This window comes from Leptodactylus fuscus, chromosome 1 (assembly GCF_031893055.1).
Source record: "Leptodactylus fuscus isolate aLepFus1 chromosome 1, aLepFus1.hap2, whole genome shotgun sequence".
NCBI lineage: Eukaryota > Metazoa > Chordata > Amphibia > Anura > Leptodactylidae > Leptodactylus > Leptodactylus fuscus.
Window position 1 is genome coordinate 184,761,666 of NC_134265.1, and position 14,414 is coordinate 184,776,079.

Below are 14,414 nucleotides of genomic sequence, written 5' to 3' on the forward strand. Positions count from 1 at the left end.
AAGGTGAGTCCAACTACACTGGGCCTGATGTGGGAGGGGACATGAAGCTGGGAGCAGAGATGGGGGGACAAGAAACTGGGGGCAGAGATGGGGGGGACAAGAAACTGGTGGCAGATGAAGGGGGGGACAAGAAACTGGTGGCAGATGAAGGGGGGACAAGAAACTGGTGGCAGATGAAGGGGGGACAAGACACTCGGGGCAGAGATGGGGGGGACAAGAAAATGGGGCCAGAAATGGGGGGACAAGAAACTGGGGGCACAGATGGGGGGTCAACAAACTGGGGGCACAGATGGGGGTGCCATAAAACTGAGGGAAGATGAAGGGGAGACAAGAGACTGGGGGCAGAGATGGGGCAAGCAACTGGGAGGCAGAGATGGGGGGACAACAAACTGGGGGCAGAAATGGGGGGGGCCATAAAACTGAGGGCAGATGAAGGGGAGACAAGAGACTGGGGGCAGAGATGGGGGGCAAGCAACTGGGAGGCAGAGATGGGGGGACAACAAACTGGGGGCCGATGAAAGGGGGGACAAGAAACTGGGGGCAGAGATAGGGGGACAAGAAACTGGGGTCAGATGAAGGGGGGACAAGAAACTGGGGGCAGAGATGGGGGGACAAGAAACTGGGGGCAGATGAAGGGGGGACAAGAAACTGGTGGCAGATGAAGGGGGGACAAGACACTCGGGGCAGAGATGGGGGGGACAAGAAAATGGGGCCAGAAATGGGGGGACAAGAAACTGGGGGCACAGATGGGGGGTCAACAAACTGGGGGCACAGATGGGGGGGCCATAAAACTGAGGGCACAGATGGGGGGGCATAAAACTGAGGGCAGATGAAGGGGAGACAAGAAACTGGGGGCAGAAATGGGGGACAAGAAACTGGGGGCCGATGAAAGGGGGGACAAGAAACTGGGGTCAGATGAAGGGGGGACAAGAAACTGGGGGCAGAGATGTGGGGACAAGAAACTGGGGGCACAGATAGGGGGACAAGAAACTGGGGGCAGAGATGGGGGGACAAGAAACTGGGGGCAGTATTTTCCCATTTTGATAGAGAATTTTTTGAATGCGGAAAGTGTGTAGTTGTTAGGCTGTGATAGTGGGGTAATAGAGGGACTTTGGTGTCTTAGATGCCCCCAGACTTGCTTCCCCTGCTGTCCCAGTTGCATTTTAGAGGTGTTGGCATCATTTGCTGAGGTTTAAAAGTGGACTTGGTGACCCTCCTGAGTCGAATGGTGGGATCCCCTGAAACAAAGCATTTTTCCCCCTAGACTATAATGGGGTTCGATATTCGTTCGAATAGTCGAATATTGAGCGGCTATTCGAAACGGATACCGAACATCAAATATTTTACTGTTCGCTCATCTCTAGTTGTTTTTGACATTTTCTCTAGAAAAAAAAAGCATTACTTTGAATACCAACTATAACTTGTTGCACACAATGCAAAAAAAAAAGAGGTAGAGACTGATTTGTGTTTTCTTTCCAAAAAAGTATGTTTTCCTCTAGCACCACCTATTGGAGGGTAGCTAGTCAAAGTCCAACCTTTTAACAGTCTTTGTAACATAACTAAGGATGTATGCCAAACGAGACATTCATTTTCATCCAGAATTTTTATTTCATTTAGTTATTTTTCCAGGTCAATGCAAAATAGAGTACTGGTGAGCTGTATTACAGGCCTATCACATGAGCCATGAGACTCAAGCTAAGGCTTATTTTCTGGGTAGGGTTATTTTTGGAGAAACAAGGTAGTAATACAATAGTTAATGTTCCTGAGGTCTTTATTATTGAGGTTAAAGGTTCTAATCTTGAGAGTTTTCTCAGGCCTTAGTCACATGATAGCAAAGCGCCAGAGAGTACATTGAGCCCAAGAGAGGTGAGTATAAGTATTTATTATTTTAAGCCACCTCCCCTGGGCTAGTATCTATTGAAAAGAGGCTCGGTGTCATGTCAGGGCCACTTTTCATTTACAATATGTATAGTGGTCAGGGAACCAGGCTTTCCCTGACCGCTGTCACAGTGGTACCAGGCCCCGGCCATCACCAGTTGGCTGCAGGCCCCTTCCCCAGCCAGGCCTGGTCGCTGTCGCAGCCCCTGTGACCATGATCGTCAGAGGATCATCTGTATAAGCCACTGTATAATCTACATTATATCACTTCTGTCTAGAGACTACTCCTATTATTTGATGACATAGTTAAGTGTCCATCTTGGATTATATGAACAATACCTGACACTTTTATGAATGTTCTGCCCCTATTTGATTTTATATTCATTACTGTTGTCATTTTTGTATACAAACTATGGCTGATACTTTTAGAGATGTTAATGATTGATGTTTATGTACATGAACGATGACTGGTATTATTGTATGGACATTTTGGAGCAATTTCTTTAAAAAAAAAAATAACTGAGCGGCCAAATAACTTATAGCACCAAGGTCCTGTGTTTGAGTCTCACCAAGGGCAAGATCTGTATGGAGTTTGTAAATTACGTATGTGTGGGTTTCCTCCTACATGCAAAAAATCTACTGTTAAGTCAATTGGTTTTCAATGTACAGTAGTTGTTGAGGATTAGCGCTTGTATGGCAGCCACAGCCACTGACTCCACAACTCTCCTTGTGCTTTGAATCCATCAGGTGTGAAAAGCACATTACAAATGTTTGTCATTGACATTCTTTTAGGCTGGGACATCAGTAAGCAGGGGCGGATCCAGGGCCGGGCGAGCCAGGCAACCGCCCGGGGCCCCGCGCTTAGCGGGGCCCCGCGGCCCGGCCCTAACAAAATGGTCCCGGTCAGCCTCGGCATAGTCGGGCAAGTGCCGGGGCCCACAGAGCCTCTGGGGGCGCCCCGGCACTTGCCTGTCACGATTTCAGCTCATCGGCGTCTGTCCGCCGATGAGCTGGAATACATACGCGATTAAAGCAGGAGCTGTGAGCTCAGCTCCTGCTTTAAAGTTCCGGCCCGGCTTGCGTGTGTAGGCGCAATGACGCCATCATGTCACGCTTACACACGCAAGCCGGGCCGCAGCTAAGCAGGAGCTGATCTCACAGCTCCTGCATCGCGTATGTGACTGGAGAGAGGAGCGTCGGGGGAACGATGGAAGGTGAGTGATAGAAGGTGAGTGTAAGTGTTTGTTTTGTATTAAATATTAAGGTGGAACATAATGAAGGGGGCCCATGAAACTGGGGGGCAAATGAAGGGGAGGGGGGAACGGCATGACACTGGGGAAGATGAAGGGGGTGGGGAGAGAACAGCATGAAACTGGGGACAAAGATGGAGGTGGCCCAAAGAAACTGGGGGGCAAATGAAGGGGAGGGGGGAACAGCATGACACTGGGGCAGATGGAGGGGGGGAGAACAGCATGACACTGGGGCAGATGGAGGGGGGGAGAACAGCATAACACTGGGGCAGATGAAGGGGGGAGAACAGAATGACACTGGGGCAGATGAAGGGGGGAGAATGACATGACACTGGGGCAGATGGAGGGGGAGAACAGCATGACACTGGGGCAGATGAAGGGGGGAGAACGGCATGACACTGGGGCAGATGAAGGGGGAGAGAACAGCATGACACTGGGGGAGATGGAGGGGGAGAACAGCATGACATTGGGGCAGATGAAGGGGGGGAGAACGGCATGACACTGGGGCAAATGAAGGGGGAGAGAACGGCATGACACTGGGGCAAATGAAGGGAGGGAGAACGGCATGACACTGAGGCAGATGAAGGGGGGAGAATGGCATGATACTGGGGCAGATGAAGGGGGGAGAATGGCATGACACTGGGGCAGATGAAGGGGGGGAGAATGGCATGACACTGGGGCAGATGAAGGGGGGAGAACAGCATGACACTGAGGCAGATGAAGGGGGGAGAATGGCATGATACTGGGGCAGATGAAGGGGGGGATGGCATGACACTGGGGCAGATGAAGGGGGGAGAATGGCATGACACTGGGGCAGATGAAGGGGGGAGAGAATGGCATGACACTGGGGCAGATGAAGGGGGAGAACGGCATGACACTGGGGCAGAGACGGGGGGGACATGAAACTGTGGGCAGATAAAGGTGGAGAATGGCATGAAACTGGGGACAGAGATAGAGGGGGGGGACATGAAACTGGGGGCAGATGAAGGGTGTATATGAAAATGGGGGGAGATGGAGGGGGGACATATAATTTACGGGTGACTGTAGGAGGATTATACTGTGTGGAATCACATGAAAAATGAATGAGAATGGGCGGAGTCAACATAAAACTGGGTGGGGCCTAATTTGCTGCGGCGCGCTGCGCGTAGGGCCCCGCCAAAGTCAATTGCCCAGGGCCCCGCAAACCCTGGATCCGCCACAGTTCAGTAAGCCCAAATAATTCTACAAGACAAGGATACCTCAAGTTTCAACATATTAGTTTTTTCTGTAATGTTTATTTCATATTATCAGGCAACCATGAAAATGAACAACTATTTCTTGACTTTATTCTATACATACAAGTTTACTACAGCACATTATAATACATGTCACAATGTTTATATATAAACGATAAAACTTTTCAGTGTTTATATGTTTGAATGTATTCTGATCACTGTCTCCTGTTGGCATAGAGCATTGGATATTTATACGCAGAAACACTAAAATAAAAGGATAGATAGAATTATTTACATATTGGAACAATATGGACATTTTATAATTTCATATTACAACTATATTACAACAGTATAAAGAGAAAACATTGTCTGTACAAATTCTATAAACCTCTGAAAAGAGAAAACATTTACATACAAAAGTCTACTTTATATTCAGTTGGTCTCACTGAAAAAATAGTGAAGCAAAAACTGGAGCTACAACTTATAGTAAGGTCATAGATATCAGCATGTATGGGTCACCCGGGAGTTTAAATGACAAAACAGTTGATAGAGCTAATAAAAAACTCATATCCGACACTCACGGGCAGAGTATATTTAGGGCAAAATGTGTGGTTCCCCAGGGCCTAAGAAAATGCACATTTGCCCCATTAACCCCTTCCCACCGCAGGCATTTTTTGATTTTGGTTTTTATTCCCCCCCCCCTCCCCTTCTAAACTCCATAACTGTTTTATTTCTCCTCTCTCAGAGCCATATGAGGTGTTAATGTTTGTGGGACAAATTGTTCTTCATGATGCTACCATTTATTATTATGTACTAGGAAGCAGGAAAAAAATTCAGAATGGGTGGATATGACGAAAAAGTGCTTTTGTACAACTTTCTTACGGGCTTTGTTTTTACGGCGTTCACTGTGCAGCTAAAATGACATGTCATCTGTATTCTATGGTTCGGTACGATTCTGGGGATACGGAATTTATATGGTTTTATTTACATTTTAACCCCTTTTAACAAAAATCCGCTACAGTGTTTACTATATGGGAAAATATTTTTATAGATTTGTAGACTGAGCATTTTCGGACACAGGGATACCTAATGTGTAGGTGTTTCACAGTATTTAAGTACTTTTATATGTTTTCTAGAAAAAGAGGTGTGATTTGAACTTTTTTTTTGTTTTTTTTAATTCATTTATTTATTTATTTTTTACTTTTATTATTTAATGCATTTATTAGACCCCCTAGGGTTCCCTTACAGTAGGTCTCATTCTACCATGTCCACCTTAGCAGTTCAAAACATAACCATTTTACTATTACTTACTATTGCTTTTCACAGTAGCTAAAGTGATGACATCAAGATAACATACATGCTGATTTCACAGTAATGGGATTAAAAACACAAGGAAGTCACAGCACAGTAGCAAGAGATTGTGAAGTTAATTTACATAGTTATGTCAAAATAACTATAATAATAATCAGGAATTATGCAAACAGTGATGTACAGTACATAGTTAATGCACAAAGTAATGTCATGACACAAGAATTTAGTATGATGGATTTTTGGGAGATACGTTCTTTCTGCACTATGTAGGAATCTATTACGCTTGCTCCTATATACCTACTGTTTATACACCAACAACACCAGCATCTTTTCTTTGGGACCTGTGACGTATCGCCCCTTTCCGCCCCAGCCTCCTGCCCCACAAGGCGCGAGGACACAGCCCGCACCTCAGCCACCAGGCCGCAACCTCTGGCCCACCCGGCCTTCGCCGCAGGCGGAACCCGCGATCGTCTTTTTAACTATACCGTCCGCTCCCACAAACCCAGAGAGAGAACCGGGCCTTATAGGATAATACGAGAAGAGCCTTCTAAAGTTTTAACATTTTATTAACCCAAGATGGTCGATACTAGGTCAGCCAGAAATACATATAAAGATATACCCTGGCGGTCACAAGCTTATACGGTTACAGAGAAGGTATGTTACAGTGCAGTGAAATAAAACAGATTAAAGAGATTAAAAGATTAGAAACAGAAACAGTCCTTAGGCACCCGGCGATTCCGCAGCCAACGCATGGTACCCACAAGGCAGGAGATACAGTCCATTAAAGACTCTGGTGGGGGCACCACAGCACCCCCCCCACATAGCATATAGCAATAAAGAGAGTTTTTCCATACCGATGTAAAAAGTCCATAGTCCATAAATCCATGATCAGATAGGCGTTACATCATAGTCCTCATAATTCCATAAGTCCATTAGCGTTAAAGTAGTACATAGCTCTCTTTCAAAGTCCCTTGGCCGCATGGCATTCTTTGTCCCTCAGCACATGGCCTCTTTGCCCCACCCTTCCCCCCCAGCAAGGGGGGAGGGGGCCACACACAGAGCCAACTTGCTCACATGTGTCCAGATGAGAAGAACAAGAACAAGAAGCTCCGCCCCAGGTGACTCTTATATTGACCCTGGGCTCCACCCTGAAATGACATCATCAGGGCTTTCGGACCACCCTCTAGCTTGGCAATCAAATAACTATAAATGGTCATAATTCCTCATTACATGAATATACGGTCAAACAAGTGGCATGTCTTTGCTCACCGCAAGTTTCCCAGCATATTGACACCAAACGTGATAACTCAATACCCTTTGAGTAACGAGAACTGGGCCTGGGCTCTTCCCAGGCCCGTAGGCTTAAAGTTTTTGGGTTAAAAACGTGCGTCTCACTACTACGCACCGGAAGATCTAATTGTCATAATGGTAGCATCTTTCCCTGGCGCAATATCATCATAAAACCATAACTGTATGAAGTTCTCTACCACCTCAACCCGACTCCGCAGAGTCTGGTCACATGTGTTAGAACTTTCAGAGCCAGGATGGCCCCCTGCTAAGAATCAAGGAAGTTAGCACAGATATGTTAATGCCATGCCTAGGGTGAGACAATGGCTTTTGATCTTGGCAACTGGCCACAGATAATCAGATTCACCCATTTGGGTCACTAGCCTTCACATCCTACTGAGATAACAAGATTCCTTAGCAGGATGGTGACTTAAAAAATGGCAAATACAGACCAGATAAGTCATTCTCCAAGATATACAGTTGAGGGTCAGTCAATACAATACAATACGTAGGTAGTTATAAATATAGCTGAGAATCATGATTGGGGTCCGATTCATCACAGGACCCATTATATAGTATACAATTTCCGCTTTACATATCAAATATAATATGACGATGGTATAAAATACAATATCATGGATTTCTCAGAATTAATTATAGATAAGAGTATTTTTGTGGGAAACTGTTGTCACCCATACAATACATACCTAATAGGAATGAGGCTGACAATTGCTATGATCCCGGATATAATAAAACAGGTGCCATTGAATGTGTCCAGAGTGGCTTGGTAAATCTTATTGAACACAACTGATGTCACAATCGCTGTTATGGACAATGATAGGTGGAGAACAGCAAATACTTTACCTGAAACAAAACATATGAATGAACTGCAGCTATAACTAATATAAAAAAAATTGAAAACAGCTAAATATATCAATGTTTGATACAGTACATTCTAAACTTGTATGTCAGAAATGTAGAAAATCACTTGCTAAGGCCCGGTTCACATCTGCGTTCAGTATTCCATTTGGGGAGTCTGTTTGCGGATCCCCCGAACGGAATACCAAATGCATTAGCAAGCGGCGAGCAATGCAAGCACACGGACCCCATAGACTATAATGGGGTCCATGTGTTTTCCATGCGGTGTCCGCACAGAACATGCGGAGAGAAAAGTACTTCAGGAACTACTTCATGAACTTCTCTTCGCATGACTTGTGCGGACACCACATGGAAAACACATGGACCCCATTATAGTCTATGGGGTCCGTGTGCTTTCATTGCTCACTGCTTGTCAATGCATTTGGTATTCTGTTCAGGGGGTCCCCAAGCAGATTTCCTGAACGGAATACCGAACGCAGATGTGCACCGAGCCTAAGTCTCATACTGCTGACAGCAGGGTAGAAGTTCAAAGGACTCATTTATTATACTCAACCCATTACACTCATTACATTCACTATTTCGATCCCAAGATCAAATCCAAGAAATAATAGGTACAGTACAACCCCATAAACAGCATACCCTGTGTGACAGCAGCTTTTAGCGCAGGACAGATTTCATTTTGCTATTATTAATAGTACCAGCAATTGTGTAGCAAAGCCCTGCTACACTAAGAAAGATACAAGAGTGCCCCCTGTGAAAAAAATCCTGGCTTTAAAAAAAATACATAAAAAGAATAATGCAAACATTATAAAACCATAAGAAACATCCTTAGCAATATTAGTCTGAGTCATTACTAACATTTTAAGTCATGTTCCTGTGGGGCACAACAATTGTGGTTAGACTAAAATTCAGGTTTCTATAGACGTCTTACTAGTTTTTCACATACCATAAGATGATTCTGGGATTTGTTTGGATAAGGCTGACCTTATAGTTGGAACGGGTATTATAGCAAACATCATTACTCCACGAGCTACAAAACATTAAAAATGAAAATTACCAACATCATCAACTTTCCTACAGATAAAAACAAAGCACAACCAGAAGATTAGGACTCTTTAAAGGGGCTCTATCACTGGGAAAAGTCATTGTTTAACTAATCACATGCTTGCATAGGCTTTAGAAATGCTACTTCACACCTACCTTTAGTATGTAGATTGCCTCAGTGGTTTCTGAATAAGTCCATTTTTATTCATATGCTAATGAGCTTTCAGCCAGCACAGGAAGTTCCCAGCAGCACTCGTCTCTTCTATTATCTCCTGTGTGTGTGAGGCAAACAGGAAGCTGAGTCATCATCATCAGTAGCAGCAGTCTCCCGTAGAAAACAACAAGAGAGGAGTGCACGATGTATCATGCACCAGACTAATTAGCATATGAATAAAAACTGACTTATTCAGAAACCTCTGAGGCAATCTATATACTATAGGTAGGTGTGGAATAGACTTTCTAAAGGCTATGCAAGGATGTGATTAGTTAAAAATGACTTTTCCTAGTGATAGAGCCCCTTTAATGGTTCAGGACTATAAAGGTGTCTATCAGAGTTAGGCTTCCCTCACCTGGGGCAGAGGCTTAGTGTTTCCTTAGCCCTGTATGGAAATACCAAGGCAGATGGGGCACATTCCTTGGCAGACACCTTCTTGCTGAACCCTTGTTGAGCCTTTTTATTTGCTCTTTATTTTCCTCTAGCCAGCAAATTACTCAATAGTCTTATTAATATTAATTTTCTACATGAATTATTGGATCTTGCAATAACTACTTGATGACATTATAGTTATCTCATATTTTATAGTCATCCTTATGCTGTACTGTTCTCATCCGCTATGGGCAAACATTGTTTACTAGGGACTGACTGTCAGAACCTTAATAAGTAAGTAATGCATACTATACCAACACTATGGCTCCTAGAACCAGCCTGTGGTTACTAGTCATTTGATCTTAGGGATAGAGGCTTCCCTAAACTCTATGGAGCATGTTTATTGAATGTCAGTTAAAAAATATGGAAGAACTGCACCCATGATTTCTATCAGATACCCTGACAAATGAGAACTATCTATCAGTTGTGAGATATTTGATAGGTCGTGCCACAAGTATCATTATTATTATTATTTAATCAATCTTACTTTTAGAGGAAACGCTTCAGTTAAAGGGGTATTCCCACCTCACATACTCCTCAGTCTTTTCTGCTGTAAAATCTTCTTTCTTTCTGGTTTCTTGCATCATTTGGTGGGCGGGGTTTCACATGCAACCTGCCGTTTAGCTCCGCCCCAAATTTCCGTGTAGCTCCGCCCACCCATATTGGACTATGAAGTACAGGCAGCAGCAACTCCATTCTGTGTTACATACAGACACTGCCTGTCTCTGCCATAATGAACACAACTGAATTAGCTAGCCTGATAACTGGGAGAACAGAAGAAATGAAAGCAGCTCCTCTCCCCTATCTGAGTGCAGGGAGCTAGGGCACATGGTGTAGACATAGGAATAGCTAGAAACACAGGCTCGCTCCTTGCACTTAGCCCCTCCTCCCTCCCCCCTGAGAGCAGCAGATACATCACTTGACTCATGAGCAGCTAAGTCAGGGCTGTGGCCATAAAGAATTGAATAAAGTAAGATAGTGGACAAACAAAGCAGTTTTGCTGAAGCAGTGTATTTAGGAAAAGTCTTAAATCCACATTAACAAGCAGTATAGATAGGATCCTTGTGATGGGACAACCCCTTTAATAATATTATGTAAGCGACTGTTCACACAATCCCCTTATATTATAATGAAGAAGCCCTCAAAGCAGTGTTAACAACAATAACATTTTTACTTACCTATAAAATATAAGAAAGCCCATCGTGTAAATGCCAAGATGAATATTCCCGCAGTAAAGGACACTATGCCGATAAGGATAAGAGTGACATCCTTAAGCCACCTGGATAAAATGAAGACTCCTAAGAAGCTGGTTATATATATCATATAGCCAGCTGCATTAGCATAACCAATGTATACAGGGCTGAAGTTTAATGGTTTGTTCAGCAAAAATAAGGAAAGTACATCGACAGATCCGTCAACAGCAATATTGTATAATATGGCAGTGGTGAAAAGAAGAGCAATAAAGCCTCGAAATTGTATCCCAGATGTAGAACTGGGTGATTCTTCACATCTTTCTCCCAGAAGTTTTGATCTTTCAGTATGTTCCTCAGAAGATGCATGTCCATGATCTACAAGTCCTGAGTTTCTTTGCAGAGGCACTTTTAATACAAAGATAACATACACTAAACACAAGATATAAAAGAAAAGACTGCAAATTACTAGGGTCGTACCTTGATGGTTTGTGATTTTCACACTCAGAAAAATATGTCCAGAAGCTAAACTACCAATAAAACCAGCTATGCCATACACCAGTTCAATGACAATGAGCTTCACAGAACGTGTCTGTTCAGAGGATCCTTCAGAAGCTAAGGCCATCACACCAGCCCAGTAGGTCGTAAACCATCCTGTTAAACCATTCAATGCAGCAGATCCATACATCACTTCAATAGGCCAATCCAAGAACATAACTGGCAATAAAAGGCTTCGGGATAGCAAATACCCAAGTAGTGGCACACCTATAGTGACCTTCCTTCTCTGACGGTCACCAATTTTAGCCAAAATATAAGCAGAAAGCAAAGGTGCTAATCCCAGAATTAAGTTGTAGATAATGTAGAAGTTTGATATGGATTTTTGTAGGATGTTGCTATCAGAGGTATTTAGAGATGCAATAGATTGGTTATAGTAATTTTTGACTGCAAAAAGTAGTGCCGTGTCATAGAAAGAGCTGGCCACCTGAGCTGCCGCAACTACTGGCTCAATCCAGGTCCTGACCTGCACCATGCTTGGAGGTACCTGTATCCGTCTTTAAGGCAATACAGATAGAATAGGTTTTCAGTCGGGTAACTTCTTGGTTGATTAATGCAGGAAATAGCTTGCAAATCCAAATCCTGAAAACATGTTATGCTGCATCCGTGTCTCTCCTGGGATATTCTGTAGTGTAACAGCTAGTAATTTAAGTTACTTATATGAAACAACCATGAAGAGTTTTTGTAGAAAACGGGCATATCCAGTATAACTACTGTCATACAATAACAGCGACAAGCTAAGAGCAGACACTTCCTCATATCAACTGAACTACTGTGTAGGAGGAACCAAACTCTGTTTGCACTCAGACCAGTTTAAGCAATACATGAATGACAAACTGAGAAATTGAGGAAATGGTTTAACAAAATAACAGATTAACCCTGATTCTGTTCTCATGTTCCATAAAGGGGGTTTTCTGCAAGAAACAGATTATAAATATTATAATCTGTAATACTATAATGGTAATAAGTGTTACATTTCATTGAATATTGAACCTAACATTTGCAAATGTTTATCAGAAAAGGAATTCTTCTTTAAGAAGTTAAAGGAACACATCAGATGAACTAATTCACTGTATTGTACCTTGAGCAGGATATAAAGGTGGAGGTCTCAGCATGGCACTCTCAAGAATCCTTATGTCATGCTCTGCCACCTTAGGTGTTGCACAAGGTATAAAACAGTGAATCAGATTTGCCAGAAGTGTACCTTGAACCCAGTGATGGCGAATCTATGGCACGCATGCCAGAGAGGGCACACAGAGCCCTCTACTCTGGCACGCGTGCTGTCACCCAGATCGCTCATTAACCCCTTAGTGACCAGCCTGTTTTGGACCTTAATGACCAAGCCACATTTTGGAAATTTGCCCTGTGTGACTTTATCAGTGAATAATTATGTAACAGTATTAGGCATCCAAGCGATTCTGATATTGTTTTTTCGTGACATGTTTTACTTTACTGAGAAGGTACAATTAGACTGATATAACTTGCGTAAATTTATTAAAAAACTCGCAAATGCTGAAAATTTTTAAAATTTTTCAATGTTTTCCATTTTCAGCTGCAATATCTCACATATGCACAATAATACAGGGCAAAAAAGTTAGTAGTTATATATTTCTAAATGTTCCTTTTGTGTTTCAAGCATATTTGAAATAATTTTAACATATTTGAGTAATTTAGACAATTTAGAAGTTTATCAAGTTTATAAGCAAAATTTGGAAATTTTGAGTTTGTGATTTTTTCCTGTACCAAGCGATGTTTGCAGACAGGAATAGGTGGCATAATGACAGAAACCCCCATTAAATGACCCAATTTGTAAAACTAGACCCCTTCAGGTATCTTTAAGGGGTATAGTGAGCATTTTGATCAAACAAATATTGTTTTGCAAGAATTATTACAAATGATGAAAAAAATAAAATTTTCATTTTCTTCAAATATATGTCATTTTAAAGCCAGTTTTTTTGCACACAACACATCAAAAAGAAGAAACACACCCCAAAATATATCACCCCACTTCTCCCGTGTTAAAAAATGTACACTTTGTGGCCTTCGTCCTATGTACACACATACAGTAGGGCCCAAGAGGTAGGGAGGGCCAAATGGATTTCAAAACACAAATTTTGCTTGCAGATATTTTAGGCCCATTGCACATTTCAACAAGATTTGAGTTACCAAAGCAATTGAAACCCCCCATAAATGACCCCATTTTATAAACTAGCCCCCTTAAGGTATTCATTGAGGGGTATAGTGAGTACTTTGACCCCATAAGTTTTGAGAAAATTTGCATCAAACAAAAAAATTTCATATTTTTTTACACAAAAGTGTCATTTTATAGGCAGTTTTTTTGCACATATCACATGAAAATGAAGAAAAACACCCCAAAATAGATGACCTCATTTCTCCTGTGTTCAAAAATGTACACTTTGTGGCCTTAATTCTATGTACGGATGCACGGTAGGGCCCAAAAAGAAGGGAGCACCAACTGGATTTTAAGACACAAATTTTGTTTGCAGATATTTTAGGCCCATTGCGCATTCAAACAAGATTTGAGTTACCAAAACAATTGAAAACCCCAATAAATGACCCCATTTTATAAACTAGACCCCTTGAGGTATTCATTGAGGGATATAGTGAGTATTTTTACCCCATAGATTTTAAAAGAATTTGTGTCAAACAAAAAATTCTCATATTTTTTACACAAAAGAGTCATTTTAAAGGCAGTTTTTTTTACACAACAACGCATGAAAATGAAGAAAAACACCCCAAAATAGATGGCCCCATTTCTCCCGTGTTCAAAAATGTACACTTTGTAGCCTTAATCCTATGTACGGATGCACGGTAGGCCCCAAAAAGAAGGGAGCACCAACTGGATTTCAGAACACAAATTTTGCTTCCAAATGTTTCAGGCCCATTGCACATTCAAACAAGATTTGCGTTACCAAAATAATTTAAAACCCCAATAAATGACCCTATTTTATAAACTAGACCCCTTAAGGTATTAATTGAGGAGTATATTGAGTATTTTTACCCTATAGCCGTTTCACAGATTTTACTAACCTTGGGATGTGTAGGTTAAAAATTACTAAAATGTCCCTTTATCCCCAAAGTTTTCATTTTCACAAGGGGTTAAAAGAGAAAAAGCCCCCCACAGTTTGTTACACAATTT

General features: G+C 42.4%; 1 protein-coding gene across 1 annotated transcript; it reads right to left on the minus strand.

Moving 5' to 3' along the window:
• Positions 1 to 4,557: 4,557 nt before the first annotated feature.
• LOC142211681 (solute carrier family 46 member 2-like) lies at positions 4,558 to 11,729 on the minus strand. The gene is made up of 4 exons (XM_075280401.1): positions 10,688 to 11,729; positions 8,766 to 8,849; positions 7,648 to 7,804; positions 4,558 to 4,606 (listed from the first exon to the last, which is right to left on the minus strand). Exons 1-4 carry the CDS (start codon positions 11,727 to 11,729, stop codon positions 4,558 to 4,560), a joined length of 1,332 nt encoding a protein of 443 aa, XP_075136502.1.
• Positions 11,730 to 14,414: the final 2,685 nt, after the last annotated feature.